A 17690-nucleotide genomic window follows, 5' to 3' on the forward strand; every position below is an offset into this window, starting at 1 on the left:
ACAGTGATAACTGTAAGATCCTGGGTTTGGGCCATAGGAGTTAGCTGCACAAGTACAGAAAGACTAGAAACACTTTTAAAAATTAAAAGTGAATATTAAATATTAAATTAAATTAATATTAAAAAAGTGAATATTTTAATCAGTTTTGAGATCAGTCTGAGCCAACACTGTGATGGCACAGCCAAAGCTGCTCATGAGACCAGAGCTCGTGTTGGTAGAAGTGTGAGAGGGTAGTGAGGCTGTTGTAAGTCCTGCCAATGTTAGTGCTGATCTGAGCACAGTGGAATAGTACACGTGCTTCAGGAAATGATCTGGTTAGAGAGATACAAACACATTCACATGTGACCGAATGAAAGACAAGAATAGGAACAGGGCTCGGGCCAGTGATAGTAATAATACTTACTTTCAATTATGCCCTCTGTGTATACCTTTTGGAAACGAATCTCAATGGATTATTTAACTGTATTCCTATTGTATGAAGAAACATAATGAAGTGGATAAACATACTAGTTCTGAAATCAGATCATCAGGATTCAAATCTCTGCTCTACAATTTAATGGCAAAGTTAATTGAGTTCTTTAAGATTTGGTTCTTGCAAATACAAAGACCCAAGCTTGCCCAATGTAGAATTATTGTTAAATATACATATCTTGACATAACATGATGGAATTTGTAAAATCCATGGATGAGGGGAAAATCTTCTGAATCTCCAAAAAGTAGTGTGAAAAAAACTAGTCTGTTACTTAAAAAGAATGAGAGTAAATAAGCATTTCAATCTTAAAAGAGTGGGAAGCTTCACAAAAGTGGGGGAAATCTATCAATGATGAGAGATACAGACTATAGGACAAGAATCTATACCAAGAGAAGGTATTATTCACAAGTCTTTGTAAAGAAAGACATTAGGATATGCAAAGATTCAAAGTTTTTAATTCACATAGCAAGTCTGTAAAAACAGCTTGAGAGATTTCTGTAATCATACAAAAAAGAAAACGGATCATTGATCTTAAGGAAGATATAAATGGTAATGAATATTGTGTGTGCATGTTGTACATTTCTTTAATGTGTTGCATATGTGTTCTTTTAATATCATATTTCATGATGTAAAATAAATACTAGTGTAGTATTAAAAGTATTAGATTATCTCCAAACCATCCAATAAAAAGGGTACATTTTTCTGAAAAATATTATATATAAAACTGTTATAAACAACATAACACTTAAGAATACATGTGAAAATCACTCAATATATAAGAATAACAATAAATGTAATTATATTATACCTCATTTAAAATATTTATAAGAAACAGTGAAAAAACATCATTCTCCAATTAAAATTAGAAATAAGCATTCAAGTGTTTCCCTTAATCGTAACCATTTGGATATTAAGAATTATTCATTCATTGTTCATTTCTCTGATTAGATAAAGAAGGGAAAATATGCCTTAATGTCTAGTTTGAGAGTTAAGTAAGAATGTTTTTTTTCTGTGTAATGTGATCAATGGATCAATGGATCAACTGTTGTGCTTCTCTACACTTATCACACATTTCCAATAAATAGAAAAGTAAACTAATGAGTGTTAATCTAAAAACAAAAACTGTTTTCCTACATTGACTTGGTCTGAGAATAAAAGCCAGGATCCTGATTTTTGATGAGAATGAAAGAGAAAGAAAAAGAAGACAGATGAGCTGCATGATAAAATTTGTACTTTCATCTCTCGATTAAGATGCTAATTTAGTCAACCAAGGCTAGGACTTATGTACTTAAGGATAATTAAATCAATAGCTCTGTATAGTTTTCTACCAAGAGAGCTCACATATAAATTTTATGTAATATGACCCACAAGACATAACTTGATCTTCATTAGCAAGGACCTCCTTACATACCTCAGTCATCTGAGTTTTCTATAACTTTTCTTTTCCTAGAAACTCTAATGCAATGAGGGTAATTAAGCTAATAGGAATATAATTCATAGATGAAACATCTGATCTCTAATTTGATTGCTTACTAAGGTAAAACATTATTCATACCGTTTTTTTTTTATTCCAAGTTAAACCTTGCGATTTTCCAGTAATAAAACATGGAAGCATTTATGAACATAGGGGATACTTTCCAGTAAGCTTAGGTCATTGGATCCGCTTTGACTGTGATCAGTATTTTGTGCCACAAGATCGCCGGCCTTACCTTACATGCACACGAAATGGATGGTCTCCAGAAGTACCGTGCCTCAGTAAGTAAACCTCTTAATTTTATGTGTATAAATCTTCCAAAGAGTGGAGAAACAATAGTACATAAGTGAGTACAATTAAGTCTTACACGACAAAAATAAGGCCAAGGGTCAAGTTCTGTGAGCAAAAAGACCCAAATAAGCCTTCTTTTTATGAGGAGCTCTCCATGGAAATCACATGAGAAATATAGAGACTTTATAAGAATATCTGCATCATTTACACATATTGTAATTATAAAAACTAAAGATAAATAACATGGTATATTGATTTTTTTTTCTTTTTTAACAAACACTTGGTAGTAGCTTTCATTTTCATTAAGTTATTTGTTCTTTTTGAATACTAATGCATTGTCAGGTAAATACCATAAAGTTAATTTTTAATGTGCTATTTTACCAAATATATGTTATTTTTTTTCTTTTCTCTTGTCTTTATGATCCTTAGGACAATGTATTTTCAATTACTTGCCCAATGGACATTACCCATATTACGAAGAAAAAGTGTTACAAGGTAAAACTGTGAGAGTTCGCTGCTATGATGGCTACAGTCTTCAGAATAACCAGAACACAATGACCTGTACAGAGAATGGCTGGTCTCCTCCTCCCAGATGCATCCGTGTCAGTGAGTAAACTGGTCCAAGATCCCAGTATATTTATAATTTTCTAAGACTCCGCTATATTATCCACTGCAAAGTGTTTTTATCAACTTTTTCTTGTTTTGCCAAAGGACTTATTTAGTTTTATTTTTTACAAGTGTGTGTGAGTGTATGTACAGACTTCTTGATAAGTATATAACAAAATAAATGTGCCTATTGATAGACATCAGTCAAGAATACAGGGGAAAAAAAAAAACACAAAGAAGAAACCTATAATAACAGAGAGATGTCAGCAAGGTGGCCGAATAGGAGTTTTACTGTCTCTCCTGATACAAACTTTGACAATCATGAATCGATAAGAATATCTTTGTGGGATTCTAGGAGTCTAGCAGAGAAATTATAGCACACTGTTGGAGAACAGAGATTCAAGACTGAATGCATCAAAGAAGGTTAGAGGAACAGTTTCACTTTACCTGTGTCACCTCTCCCCTAAAGTAGCACAGCTTAGTGCCCAGAGAGACCCCCTCAGCACAGGATTTCACCTGTGGGGGAAAACAAGAGCATGTGAGTAAGGGCCAGCTTCCTCAACTTGCAATACTGATCAAAAGGCCCACTTCTCTTTCACCCCGTCCGGAATAATGGGGTAATCTGCATGACTGAGGGGTGGGGAGAGGCCAGGAGTACAGCATCCAGGGCTAGAATTCATCAAGAGACAAGGATCCTACTGACCATTTTGTAGACACCACCAGCTGGCTGAGGTAGAGGTGAAGAAGTTCAAGAAGATGACAGAGGGCCTGGGGCCCAGCATCATCAGGGACCTCGCTGTGGCAGGACTGGAGATGCAGGTAAAACTGCTCCAGAGCCTGGGCCTAAAATCAACCCTCATCACCGATGGCTCCACTCCCATCAACCTCTTCAACAAAGCTTTGGGTCTTCTGGGGCTCAGGTCTGAGGCCCAGCCCCCAGACAAGAAGGCAGCCTCGGGGCCCAGAGCCCAAGAGGGCTTGCTTCTCCCCTCCACTGCTGGCTCTCTAACTCTTAGAAGCAACATGTCATGCCTTAGCCCCCTACTGCACTGACAAATAAAATTGATACTTCTGGGCATTTTAAAAAAAAGGAAGCCCACCCTCTAACCATTGCAGACACCTAGTTTGTGAATCCTTCTCACCCATGGGCACCCTCAACACATCCACATCCCCCTGCCCCATGGCCAGCTCCCTGTGTATGTCCCCAAGGTGGCGATGCAAACTTTTGCAGATGACTAGTGAGACATCTAGAAGCCAGCCTGACCCTGTGGGATTGTGAGAAAATACACAAACATGAGCATTTGTCATTGCCCCAGGGAAAGCAACCAGGAAGCTGTCAGCACACAGACTGGCTTTGCCAGATAGAGGGAAGCATACAATCTTCAAAATTCTCTCCCACAGGGATCAAGATGTGTGGAACTGGTGTGTCCTTAAAAAAGGTCTGGAAAAGCCTGTAGCAGTGTGACAGAATGTATTTTCCTCCCCGGTCAGTCTGTAAAGACTGGAGGAAGCAATTGCTTCTTTAAGTGTGAAGACAGCAACAGGCGACTTCAAGAAACAAAAAAATCAAAGGACTACAATACAGACAAAGGAGCATATTAGTTTTCTGTTAACTGACCTCAAATAATGGATATGTACAATTTATCTGATAGATGCTTCAATATAGTTACTTTAAAGAACTTCACTGAGATGCAAGAAAACACAGGCAATTCAAAGAAGTCAGATAAACAATAATTGAACAAAACAAGAAGTTTAACAGCGAGATAGAAAACATAAAAAAACAAAACAGTAATTCTGAAAGTGAAGAATACAATGAATGAAGTGATAAATACAATGGAGAGCATCAACCACAAACTATCAAGCAGAAAAAAAAACTCATTTGAAAGTATCCTGTCAGAGTGAAGAAAGCCTACAGGAATGATTGGAGACCATCAAGAGAAACATTGTAGAGATTATGGGTGTCCCAGGAGAAGAATGGGAGAAAGAGCAGAATGTTTATCTAAAGAAATAATGGCTGGGAAGACATGGACATTCAAGATCATGCATTTCATAAGTCCCCAAACAGATTCAAACAAGAGGTATTCTATATACAAGACACATTGTAAAAAACTGTCTAAAATCAAAGGCAAAGAGAATTTTTGAAGCTGAGAGAAAAACCTCCACAAACAAAAGGGATTCCCCATAAAGATATAAGCAGGTTAATAAAACTGCAGAAACACTGCACACCAGGAGAGAGAGGGATGAAATATTCAAATTACTGAAAGAAAAAGACCTGCAACTGAAGAATTATTTGCCTGGAAAAGCAGTCTTGTAGCAATGAACAGAATATAAAGACTTTCCCAGACGAATAAAAACTGAAGGAATTCATTAGTACTAGATCTGTCTTACAAGAAATGCTGAAAGGAGTTCTTCAAGCTGAAAGAAAAGGATATTAATTAGTAATGTGAACCCATGAAAATATACAACACATACAAAATAACGTAAATTGTGATATCAAAAACAAAATAGGTGGGGAGGAAAGTGAAAGGGTAAAGTGTGTATGCAATCAAAGTGAATTTGTTGTCAGTTACAAATAGACTGTTAAACCTATAAGATATTTTGTGTAAGCCTTGTGGTAACCACAAAACAAAACCTATTTTAGATACACAAAAGATAAAGGAATCAAAGTGTACCACTACAGAAAATCATGAATTCTCATGAATTCTCTAAGAAAGGGTGCAAGAGAAAGACCAAGGAACAATATTTACTATATAGTGGCCAGAAAACTGTTAATGAGATTGTATTAGTAAGTCCTTACCTATCAATAATAACATTAAAAGTAAATGCATTCTATTCTCCAATCAAAAGGCATAGAGAGTGCATTAAAAAAAAAAAAGGGAGAACAAACAGAAGATCCAACTATAAACTACCTAGAGGTAAAACTAAACTGAAACTCACTTCAGCATTTAGGACACCCAAAGGCTAAAGTGAATGAAAAGACAATATTCCATGCAAATGGACATCAAAAAAGAGCAGGGATAGCAATAGTTATTTCAGAAAAATAGACTTTTAGTCAAAACTGTAAACAAGAGACAAGGAGGGATCAAATCAAGAGGATTTAACAACTGTAAATATATATGTATCCAGCATGGGAGCACCTAAGTACATTAAGCAAATTCTAACAGATCTAAACAGAGAAATAGCAGTATAATAATAGTAGGGGAGTTCAATACTCTACTTTCAAAAATGGGTAGATCGTTCACCCAGAAAATCAATAAAGAGCAATTCGACTGGAACCAAACTTAAACAAATGTACCTAACAGACATATCAGAACATTCCATTCAACAGCAGAATATATATTCATCCTAAGCATACAAAGAACATTCTCCAGGAGAGATAACATGCTAGGTCACAAAACAAGCCTTAAAAACCTTAAGATGATTGAAAGTATACCAAACATTTTTTGGACCACAATTGTATGAAACTAAACAATCAGTAACAGGAAGAAAAGTAGAAAACTGACAGTATGTGGAAACAAAACATTTCTCAACAATGGGTCAAAATAGATATCAGGGAGAAATGAAAATAAATTCTAAAGGAAATGAAAATTTAAGCACAACAAAAGCAGTCCTATGAGGAGAATTTATAGTGATAAAATCATACATTAAGAAAAAAGGAAGATCTGCAAAAAACAAGCCAATTTTATACTCAAAGAAAAAGAACAAACTAAGCATGAAGTTAGCAGAAAGAAGGAAATAACAAAGATCAGAACAGAAATATATGAAATAGAGGCCAGAAAATACAACAGAAAAGATCACAACATACCTGCTTTTGCAAAAAGATAAACAAAATGAACAAACCTAAAGCTAGATTAAGGGAAAAAAAGAGATAAAACTCATATAAGTTAAATCAGAAATGAAAGATGAGACATTACAATTGATGCCACAGCAATGCCAAGGATCATAAAAGACAACTATGAACTATCATATGCCAACAAATTGGATAACCTAGAAGAAATGGATAAGTTCCTAGAAACTTATAATTCAACAATACTAACTCATTTAACAATAGAAAATCTGAACAGAATAAAATTAGAAATAAAATTGAATCAGAAATTTAAAATCTTCCAATGAAGTAAAGCTCAGGACCAGATGATCTTATTGGTAAATTATACCAAGGATTTAAATAAATGCCAAACCTTCTCAAACCATTCAACAAAACCCAATGGCATATTTTACATAAGTAAAATAAATAATCCTAAAATTCATATGGAAACACAAAATACCCCCTTTTCTTGAGAAAGAACAACAAAGCTGGAGGCATTACACTTCCTGATTTCAAACTATAGTTTGAGAGCAATAGTAATCAAAATAGTATTATTCTGGCATAAATAATAGACACATAGCCAATGGAATAGAATTGAAACCCAGAAATAAGCCCATGTGTCACCTAATATTTAACAAGGCAATCAAAAATACACAATGGGGGCTTCCCTGGTGGCGCAGTGGTTGAGAGTCCGCCTGCCGATGCAGGGGACACGGGTTCGTGCCCCATTCCGGGAAGATCCCACATGCCGCGGAGCGGCTGGGCTTGTGAGCCATGGCCACTGAGCCTGCGCGTCCGGAGCCTGTGCTCCGCAATGGGAGCAACGGGAGAGGCCACAACAGTGAGAGGCCCGCGTACCGTAAAAAACAAAAACAAAAAACAAACAAACAAAAAAATACACAATGGGGAAATGATGGTGTCTTTAGTAAATGGTGCTGGGAAAACTGGATATGTACAAATAAGAATGAAAATGGACCCCTATATGAAAACACCAACAAAAATTAACTCTAAATGAATTAGAGACTTAAATATAAGCCCTGAAACCATAAATGTCATAAAAGAAAACTTGGGGAACTAGTTTCTTGACATTGGTTTGGGCAATGATATTTTTTGATATGTCACCAAAAGCACAAGTAACAAAAACAAAATTTAAGTGGGACTGTATTAAACTAAAATTTCTGTTCAGCAAATCAACAAATGAAAAGGTAAACTATGGAATTGAAAACCATATATCTAATAAGAGGGTAATATTTTAAAAAAAGGACTTTTACAACTCAATAGCAGAAAAATCAAATAATCTGATTTAAAAATGAGCAAAGGATCTGAGTGGACATTTTTCTGAAGAATACACGCAAATGGCCAACAAATACATGAGTAGATAGTAAAACAATTACTAATCTTCAGGGAAATACAAATCAAAACCACAATGAGTTATTACCTCACACCTTTTAGAATGTCTTTTATCAAAAAATATAAGTGTTGGGCTTCCCTGGTGGCGCAGTGGTTGAGAGTCTGCCTGGTGATGCAGGGGACGCGAGTTCGTGCCCCAGTCCAGGAAGATCCCACATGCCTCAGAGCAGCTGGGCCCATGAGCCATGGCCGCTGAGCCTGCGTGTCCAGAGCCTGTGCTCCGCGACAGGAGAGGCCACAACACTGAGAGGGCCAGGTACCGCAAAAAAAAAAAAAAAAGTATATATATATATATATAAGTGTTGGCAAGGATGTGGAGAAAAGGGAATCCTTGTACACTTCGGTTGGAATTTAATTTGTTACAACTCTATGGAAATCAGTGTGGAATTTCCTCAAAAAAATTAATAGAACTTTCACATGACCCAGCAATCTCATTCCTAGGTATGTATCCAACAGAAATAAAATCAATATCTCAAAGACATATCTGCAGTCCCATGTTCATTTTAGCATTATTCACAGTATCCAAGCTTTGGAAACAACTTAGGGGTCAGCAAATAAATAAATAAATAAAAGAATAAATAAAGATGTGATCTATATATGTAAAATGGAATATTACTCAGCCACAAGAAAGAAAAGAAGTCCTGCCATTTGATACAACATGGACGAACATAGAGGACATTATGCTAAGTGAAATAAGAAAGAAAGAAAGAAGGAAGGAAGGAAGGAAGGGGGGAAAGAGAGAGAGAGAGAAAGAAAGGGAAAGAAAAGATTGAATTCATAGAAACAAAGAGAAGGAAGGAAGAAAAGGAAGGGAGAAAGGAAGGAAGGAAGGAAGGGAGAAAGAAAGAGAGAAAGAAGAAAGAAAGAGAGAAAGAGAAAGAAGAAAGAAAGAAAGAAAGAAATGAAAGAAAGGAAAGAAAGAAAGAAAGAAAGAAAAAGAAAGAAAGGAAAGAAAGAAAGAAAGAAAGAAAGAAAGAAAGAAAGAAAGAAAGAAAGAAAGAAAGAAAGAAAGAAAGAAAGAAAAGAAAGAAAGGGTGGAATGGTAGTTACAAGGACATGAAGGTGAGGGAAATGGGGAGATGCTGGTCCAAAGGTGTAAGGTTTCATTTATAATATGAATAATTCTGGGGATGTACAGCTTGGTGATATAGTTAATAATACTATACTGTATGCTTGAAATTTGCTAAGAGAGTAGATTTACAGCATTCCAAGCACACATACAAAGAAAAGGTAATATGTGAGGTGATAGATGTGTTAATTAACCCTATTGTGATAAATGTATATGTATATCAAATCATCTCATTGTATACACTATACATACAAAGTTTTAATTGTTAACTATACATCAATTAAGCTAGGGGGATACCTACAACATACACAAAAGATAAAAAGAAAGTAAAAAATTACAAAACAATCAAATAACAATGAAAGGTAGAAAGACATTGAAAAAGCAATTGCAGAGTAAGCTATTTAACAAAATATCAATAGTAAGTGCTCACTTATAATGATTAATTTAAATTTAAATGGACTACACTCACCTATCAAAAGGAATAGAACACCTGAATGGTTAAAAAAACAAGACTTAATAATTTGCTGTCTATATAAGGCTTATTTTAGAATTAAAGACACAGATGGGCTAAACATGAACATACGGAAAATGATATTCATGCAAATAAAAGCCAAAAGACAGCAGGAGGGGCTGTCAGAAAAAATTGACTTTTTGTCTAAACTGTTTCTTGCAACAAAGAAGGTTGTTATATAATAATAAAAGTGTCAAATCAACAGGAAAATGGATTATAAACATATAAACACCCACCATTAGAACTCCTAAATATATAAACCCAATATTCACAGGTCTGATTAGAAGAAATTGAGAGCAATACAATAATAGTAGGAGATTTTAATACTCCATTTTCAATATTGGATAGAATGTCCAGACAGAATTTTAATAAAGAAAAAGCAGACTTGAACAACACTGTAAACTAAATGAACCTAATAGATATGTACAAAACTTTCCACTCAACAACAGAAGAATACACATTCTTCCCAAGTCCACATGGAATAATCTCTGGAAGGATATGACCTGTTTGGTCACAAAACAAGTCCTGACAAATTTTAGAAGAGAGAAATCGTGCCAAGTATCTTTTTTAACCACATTGAAATAAAACAAGAATACAGTAACAGAAAAAAAGAAGAAAAGAGAAAATCTACAGATATGTGCAAACTAAACAACAAACTCTTGAACAACAGTTTGATCAGAGAGGAAATCATAAGGAATTTTTTAAAAATCTTAAGACAAATGAGAACAAAATAGGACATACCAACAATAACGAGATACTGTAAAAGCAGTACTGAGGGAAGTTTTTATTATAAATGCATACATTAAAACAAAAGAAAGATCTTATGTAAACAACCTAAATTTATACTTTAAAGCACTAGAAAAAGAACAAACTAAGACCAAAGTTAGAGAAAGGAGGAAATAATGAAGATAAGAACAGAAATAAATCAAATGAAGAATAATAAAAAAAATCAACAAAATGAAAGGTTGGATTTTTGAAAAAATAAACAAAATTGATAAAAGCTTAGCTAGACTAAAAAAGATAGACCACTCAAATTTATGACAAGTAAAATCAGAAATGAAAGAGGAGACATTATACAGGATGACTCAAGAATAAAGATAACCATAGGGACTAATGAACAAAAATATGCCAACAAGTTTTATAACCTAGAAGAAATGGACAAATTCTGAGATACATATAACCTACCAAAACTGAGTCAAGAAAAATATATATAAAGTCTAAAATGTCCAACAACAAATAAGGAGATTGAAGCAAGTCTCCACCAAAAAAAAAACCTCCCAAAAGAGAAAATACTGGGAACAGATGGCTTCATGGGTGAATTCTTTGAAGCATTTAATAAGAATTGGTAACAATCCTACTAAAAACTCCTTAAAAATCAAAGAAAATTTACATTCCCACCAACAGTGTTCCCTTTTCTCCACACCCTCTCCAGCATTTATTGTTTGTAGATTTTTTGATGATGGCCATTCTGACTGGTGTGAGATGATATCTCATTGTAGTTTTGATTTGTATTTCTCTAATGATTAATGATGTTGAGCATTCTTTCATGTGTTTGTTGGCAATCTGTATATCTTCTTTGGAGAAATGTCTATTTAGGTCTTCTGCCCATTTTTGGATTGGGTTGTTTGTTTTTTTGTTATTGAGCTGCATGAGCCGCTTGTAAATTTTGGAGATTAATCCTTTGTCAGTTGCTTCATTTGCAAATATTTCCCCCCATTCTGAGGGTTGTCTTTTGGTCTTGTTTATGGTTTCCTTTGCTGTGCAAAAGCTTTGCAGTTTCATTAGGTCCCATTTGTTTATTTTTGTTTTTATTTCCATTTCTCTAGGAGGTGGGTCAAAAAGGATCTTGCTGTGATTTATGTCATAGAGTGTTCTGCCTATGTTTTCCTCTAAGAGTTTGATAGTTTCTGGCCTTACATTTAGGTCTTTAATCCATTTTGAGCTTATTTTTGTGTATGGTGTTAGGGAGTGTTCTAATCTCATACTTTACAATGGAATATTACTCAGCCCTAAAAAGAAACGAAATTGAGTTATTTGTAGTGAGGTGGATGGACCTAGAGTCTGTCATACAGAGTGAAGTTAAGTCAGAAAGAGAAAAACAAATACCGTATGCTAAAACATATATATGGAATCTAAGAAAAAAAAAAAAAAAGGTCATGAAGAACCTAGGGGTAAGATGGGAATAAAGACACAGACCTACTAGAGAATGGACTTGAGGATATGGGGAGGGGGAAGGGTAAGCTGTGACAAAGTGAGAGAGTGGCATGGACATTATACACTACCAAATGTAAGGTAGATAGCTAGTGGGAAGCAGCCGCATAGCACAGGGAGATCAGCTCAGTGCTTTGTGACCACCTAGAGGGGTGGGATAGGGAGGGTGGGAGGGAGGGAGATGCAAGAGGGAAGAGATATGGAAACATATGTATATGTATAACTGATTCACTTTGTTATAAAGGAGAAACTAACACACCATTGTAAAGCAGTTATACTCCAATAAAGATGTTAAAAAAATAAACTTGGTTAGACTATGACTGTCCCAGATTAAAACAAAAAAAAAATCAAAGAAAAGAGAATACTTCCAAACTCATTTTATGAGCTCAGCATCAGTCTGATAGCAAAGCTAAAGATACCATAAGCAGAGAAAACTATAGGCTTATAGAAAACTATAAGCAGAGAAAACTATAGATTAAAAAAAAAAAATCAAAGAAAAGAGAATACTTCCAAACTCATTTTGTGAGCCCAGCATCAGTCTGATAGCAAAGCTAAAGATACCATAAGCAGAGAAAACTATAGCTAAAGATACCATAAGCAGAGAAAACTATCTGAACACAGATGCAAAAAATTGTAGTACAATGATAAAAGAAATTAGACATAGATAAATGGAAACATATCCAGTGCTAGCGCATCAGAAGCTTGAGTGTTGTTAAAATATCCCTACTACCCAAAGTGATGGACAGATGCAATTCAGTCCCTACCAAAATCCCACTGGTGTTCTTTATAGAAATGGAAAAAAATCATAAAATTTGTATGGAACCACCAAAGGCCTGAATAGCCAAAGCAATCTTGAGCAAGAAAAAAAAGCTGAGGACATCATGCTTCCAGATTTCAAATATATTACAAAAATTACTGTAATCAAAATAGTATGCTACTGGCATAAAAACAAATATACAGTCCAATGGAAGAGAATACAAAGCCCAGAAATAAATCCATGCATTTATTAATAATACATAATTGAGACACAATCAACTTATCTATGACAAGGGTGCCTAGAATACACGACTGGGAAAGGATAGTCTCTTCAAATAGTTTTACTGAAACTGGATATCCACAGGCATAAGAAAAAAACTGGGACCTTATTTCACACCACATACAAAAATCGACTCAAAATATATTAAAGATTATATGTAAAGTCCCTTTATCATTATATAATGCCCTTCTTTGTCTTTTTGTTATAGACTTTGACTCTGGCTACCCCACCTTTCTTGGCATTTCCATTTGCAGGAAATATCTTTTTTCATCACCTCAGTTTTAGTCTGTGTGTATCTTTTTTTTTTGCGGTACACGGGCCTCTCACTGTTGTGGCCTCTCCCGTTGCGGAGCACAGGCTCCGGACACACAGGCTCAGCGGCCATGGCTCACGGGCCCAGCTGCTCTGAGGCATGTGGGATCTTCCCGGACCAGGGCACAAACCCGTGTCCCCTGCATCGGCAGGCGAACTCTCAACCACTGAGCCACCAGGGAAGCCCTAGTCTGTGTGTATCTTTAGCAGGCAGCATATAATTGGGTCTTGTTTTTCTATCCAATCAGCCACCCTATGTCTTTTGATTGGAGCATTTAGTACATTGACATTTAGAGTGATTATTGTTAGGTACGTACATATTGCCATTTTCTTACATGTTTTTTCATTGTTTTTGTAGTACTCTCTGTTTTGTTTTTTTTTTTTTTTATTTTTATTGGAGTATAGCTGATTTACAATGCTGTGTTAGTTTCTGTTTTGTGAATAAGTTCATTTGTATCATTTTTTTAGATTCCGCATATAAGTGATATCATACAATATTTCTCTTTCTCTGTCTGACTTACTTCACTCAGTATAACAATCTCTAGGTCCATCCATGTTGCTGCAAATAGCATTATTTCGTTCTTTTTTATAGCTGAGTAATATTCATATATATATATAAAATACCATTATATATATATGGTGTGTGTATATATATATATATGGTGTGTGTGTATATATATATATAATATATATGTATTATATATATATACCACATCTTTATCCATTCATCTGTCAACAGATATTTAGGTTGCTTCCATGTCTTGGCTGATGTAAATAGTGCTTTAATGAGCATTGGGGGTGCATGTATATTTTCGAATTATACTTTTCTCCAGATATATGCCCTGGAGTGGGATTGCTGCATCATATGGTAGCTCATATTCAGTTTTTTAAGGAACCACCATACTGTTGTCCATAATGGTTGTACCAGTTTACATTCACACCAACAGTGTAGGAGGGTACCCTTTTCTCCGCACCCTCTCCAGCATTTATACTTTGTAGATTTTTTGATGATGGCCATTTTGACTGGTGTGATGTGTTACCTCATTGCAGTTTTGATTTGCTTTTCTCTAATAATTGGTGATGTTGAGCATCTTTTCATGTGCCTCTTGGCCATCTGTATGTCTTCTTTGAAGAAATGTCTATTTAGATCTCTTGCTGATTTTTTTTATTGGGTTGGGTTTTTTTTTTTTTTTGATATTAAGCTGCATGAGCTGGTTCTATATTTTGGAGCTTAATCCCTTGTCGGTCACTTTGTTTGCAAATATTTTCTCCCATTCTGTGTGTTGTCTTTTCATTTTGTTTATGGTTTCCTTTGCTGTGCAAAAGCTTTTAAGTTTAACTAGGTCCCATTTCTTTATTTTTGTTTTTATTTTCATTACTCTAGGAGGTGGGTCAAAAAAGATATTGCTGTGATTTATGTGAGAGAATGTTCTGCCTGTGTTTTTCTTCAAGAGTTTTATAGTATCTGGTCTTACATTTAAGTCTTTTATCCATTTTGAGTTTATTTTTCCGTAAGGTGTTAGGGAGTGTTCTAATTTCATTAGTTTACATGTAGCCATCCAGTTTTCCCAGCACCACTTATTGAAGAGACTGTCTTTTCTCCATTGTATATTCTTGCCTCCTTTGTTATAGATTAGTTGAACATATGTGCATGGTTCTTTCTCTGGACTTCTTATCCTGTTCCATTGATCTATATTTCTGTTTTTGTGCCAGTACCATACTGTCTTGATTACTGTAGCTTTGTAGTATATTCTAAAGTCCAGGAGCCTGATTCCTCCAGCTCCATTTTTCTTTCTCAAGATTGCTTTAGCTATGCATGGTCTTTTGTGTTTCCATACAAATTGTAAAATTTTTTATTCTAATTCTGTGAAAAATGCCATTGGTAATTTGATAAGGATTGCATTGAATCTGTAGATTGCTTTGGGTAGTATAGTCATTTTCACAATATTCATTCTTCCAATGCAAGAACATCATATATCTCTCCATCTCTTTTTGTCATCTTTGATTTCTTTCATCAGTGTCTTATAGTTTTCTGCATACAGGTCTTTTGTTTCCTTAGGTAGGCTTATTCCTAGGTATTTTATTCTTTTGCTTACAGTGGTAAATGGGATTGCTTCCTTAATTTATCTTTCTGATCTTTCATTGTTAGTGTATAGGAATGCCACAGATTTCTGTTCTTTAATTTTGTATCCTGCAAATTCACCATATTCATTGATTAGTTCTAGTAGTTTTCTGGTGGCATCCTTAGGATTTTCTGTGTATAGTATCATGTCTTCTGTGAACACTGACAGTTTTACTTCTTTTCAAAAGTGTATTCCTTTTATTTCTTTTTCTTCTCTGATTGCCATGGCTAGGACTTCCAATACTATGTTGAATAATAGTGGTGAGAGTGAACATCCTTGTCTTGTTCCTGATCTTAGAGGAAATGCTTTCAGTTTTTCACCATTGAGAATGATGTTTTCTGTGGGTTTGTTGTATATGGTCTTTATTATGTTGAAGCACGATCCTTTTATGCCCACTTTCTGGAGATTTTTTATCATAAATAGGTGTTGAATTTTGTCAAAAGCTTTTCCTGCATCTATTGAGATGATCAAATGGTTTTTCTTTTTCAATTTGTTAATATCGTGTATCACATTGATTGATTTTCATATATTGAAGAATCCTTGCATCCCTGGGATAAATCCCACTTGATCTTGGTGTATGATCCTTTTAATGTGCTGTTGGATTCTGTTTGCTAGTATTCTGTTGAGGATTTTTGCATCTATGTTCATCAGTGATATTGGCCTGTAACTTTCTTTTTCTGTGATATCTTTGTCTGGTTTTGGTATCAGGGCGATGGTGGCTTCATAGAATGAGCTTGGGTGTGTACCTTTCTCTGCAACTTTTTGGGAGCGTTTGAGAAGGATGGGTGTTAGCTCTTCCCTAAAAGTTTGATAGAATTTTCCCATGAAGCCAGCTGCCCTGGACTTTTGTTTGTTGGAAGATTTTTAATTACAATTTCAATTCCATTACTTGTGATTGTTCTGTTTATATTTTCTATTTCTTCCTGGTTCAGTCTTGGAAGGTTGCACCTTTCCAAGAATTTGTCCATTTCTTCGTGTTTGTCCATTTTATCGGCATATAGTTGTTTGTAGTAGTCTCTTATAATCCTTTGTATTTCTGCAGTGTCAGTTTTGATTTCTCCTCTTTCATTTCTAATTTTATTGATTTGAGTCTTCTCCCTTTTTTTCTTGATAAGTATGGCTAAAGGTTTATCAATTTTGTTTATCTTCTCAAAGAACTAGCTTTTAGTTTCATTGATTTTTGCTATTGGTTTCTTCATTTCTATATCATTTATTTCTGCTTTGATTTCTTTCTTCATACTAACTTTGGGTTTTGTTTGTTCTTTTTTCTCTAGTTGCTTTAGGTGTAAGGTTAGATTGTTTATTTGAAATTTTTCTTGTTTCCCAAGGTAGGATTGAATTGCTATAAAATTCCCTGCTAGAACTGTTTTTTGCTGCATCTGATAGGTTTTGGGTCGTCATGTTTTTGTTGTCATTTGTTTCTATGAATTTTTTGATTTCCTCTTTTATTTCTTCAGTGATTTCTTGGTTATTTAGTTGTGTATTGTTTAGCCTCCATGTGTTTGTATTTTTTAGTTTTTTCCTGTAATTGATTTCTAATTTCATAGCATTGTTTTTGGAAAAGATGCTTGAAAGGATTTCAATTTTCTTGAATTTACTGAGACTTGATTTGTGACTCCAGATGTGATCTATCCTGGAATTTTCTGTGTGCACTTGAGAACAAAGTGTATTCTGCTGCTTTTGGGTGGAATGTCTTAGAAATATCAGTTAAGTCTGTTTGGTCTATTGTGTCATTTAAAGCTTGTGTTTCCTTATTTATTTTCTGTCTGGATGATCTGTCCATTGGTGTAAGTGGGGTGTTAAGCCCCCCACTATTATTGTGTTACTGTCGACTTCCCCTTTTATGGCTGTTAGCATTTGCCTTATGTATTGAAGTGCTCCTATGTTGGGTGCACAAATATTTATAATTGTTAAATCTTCTTCTTGGATTGACCCCCTGATCATTAGGTAGTGTCCTTTAATGTCTCTTGCAACAGTCTTTATTTTAAAGTCTATTTTATCTGATATGAATATTGCTACTCCAGGTTTCTTTTGATTTTCATTTGCATGGAATAACTTTTTCTCTCCCCTCACTTTCAGTCTGTATGTGTCCCTAGATCTGAAGTGGGTGTCTTTTAGGCAGCATATATATGGGTCTTGTTTTTGTATCCATTCGGCCAGTTTGTGACTTTTGGTGGGCATTTAATTCATTTACATTCAACGTTATTATCAATATGTATTTTCCTACTACCATTTTCTTAATTTTTTGTGTTTGTTTTTGTGGGCCTTTTTCTTCTCTTGTGTTTCCCACCTAGAGAATTTCCTTCAGCATTTGTTGTAAAGCTGGTTTGGTGGTGCTGAATTCTCTTAGCTTTTGCTTGTCTGACAAGC

General features: G+C 34.9%; 1 protein-coding gene across 3 annotated transcripts in view; it reads left to right on the forward strand.

Moving 5' to 3' along the window:
* The window catches only part of LOC137220140 (complement factor H-like), a 131880-nt gene that overhangs the window by 63181 nt on the left and 51009 nt on the right, over positions 1–17690 (forward strand). For all 3 annotated transcript variants that reach the window (XM_067729783.1, XM_067729781.1, XM_067729782.1), the window contains exons 11-12: positions 2048–2227; positions 2667–2843. In XM_067729783.1, the coding sequence (XP_067585884.1) occupies positions 2048–2227; positions 2667–2843 (357 nt within the window). The remainder of the gene's footprint in view (positions 1–2047; positions 2228–2666; positions 2844–17690) is intronic.

This window comes from Pseudorca crassidens, chromosome 2 (assembly GCF_039906515.1).
Source record: "Pseudorca crassidens isolate mPseCra1 chromosome 2, mPseCra1.hap1, whole genome shotgun sequence".
In the NCBI taxonomy this organism is placed as follows: domain Eukaryota; kingdom Metazoa; phylum Chordata; class Mammalia; order Artiodactyla; family Delphinidae; genus Pseudorca; species Pseudorca crassidens.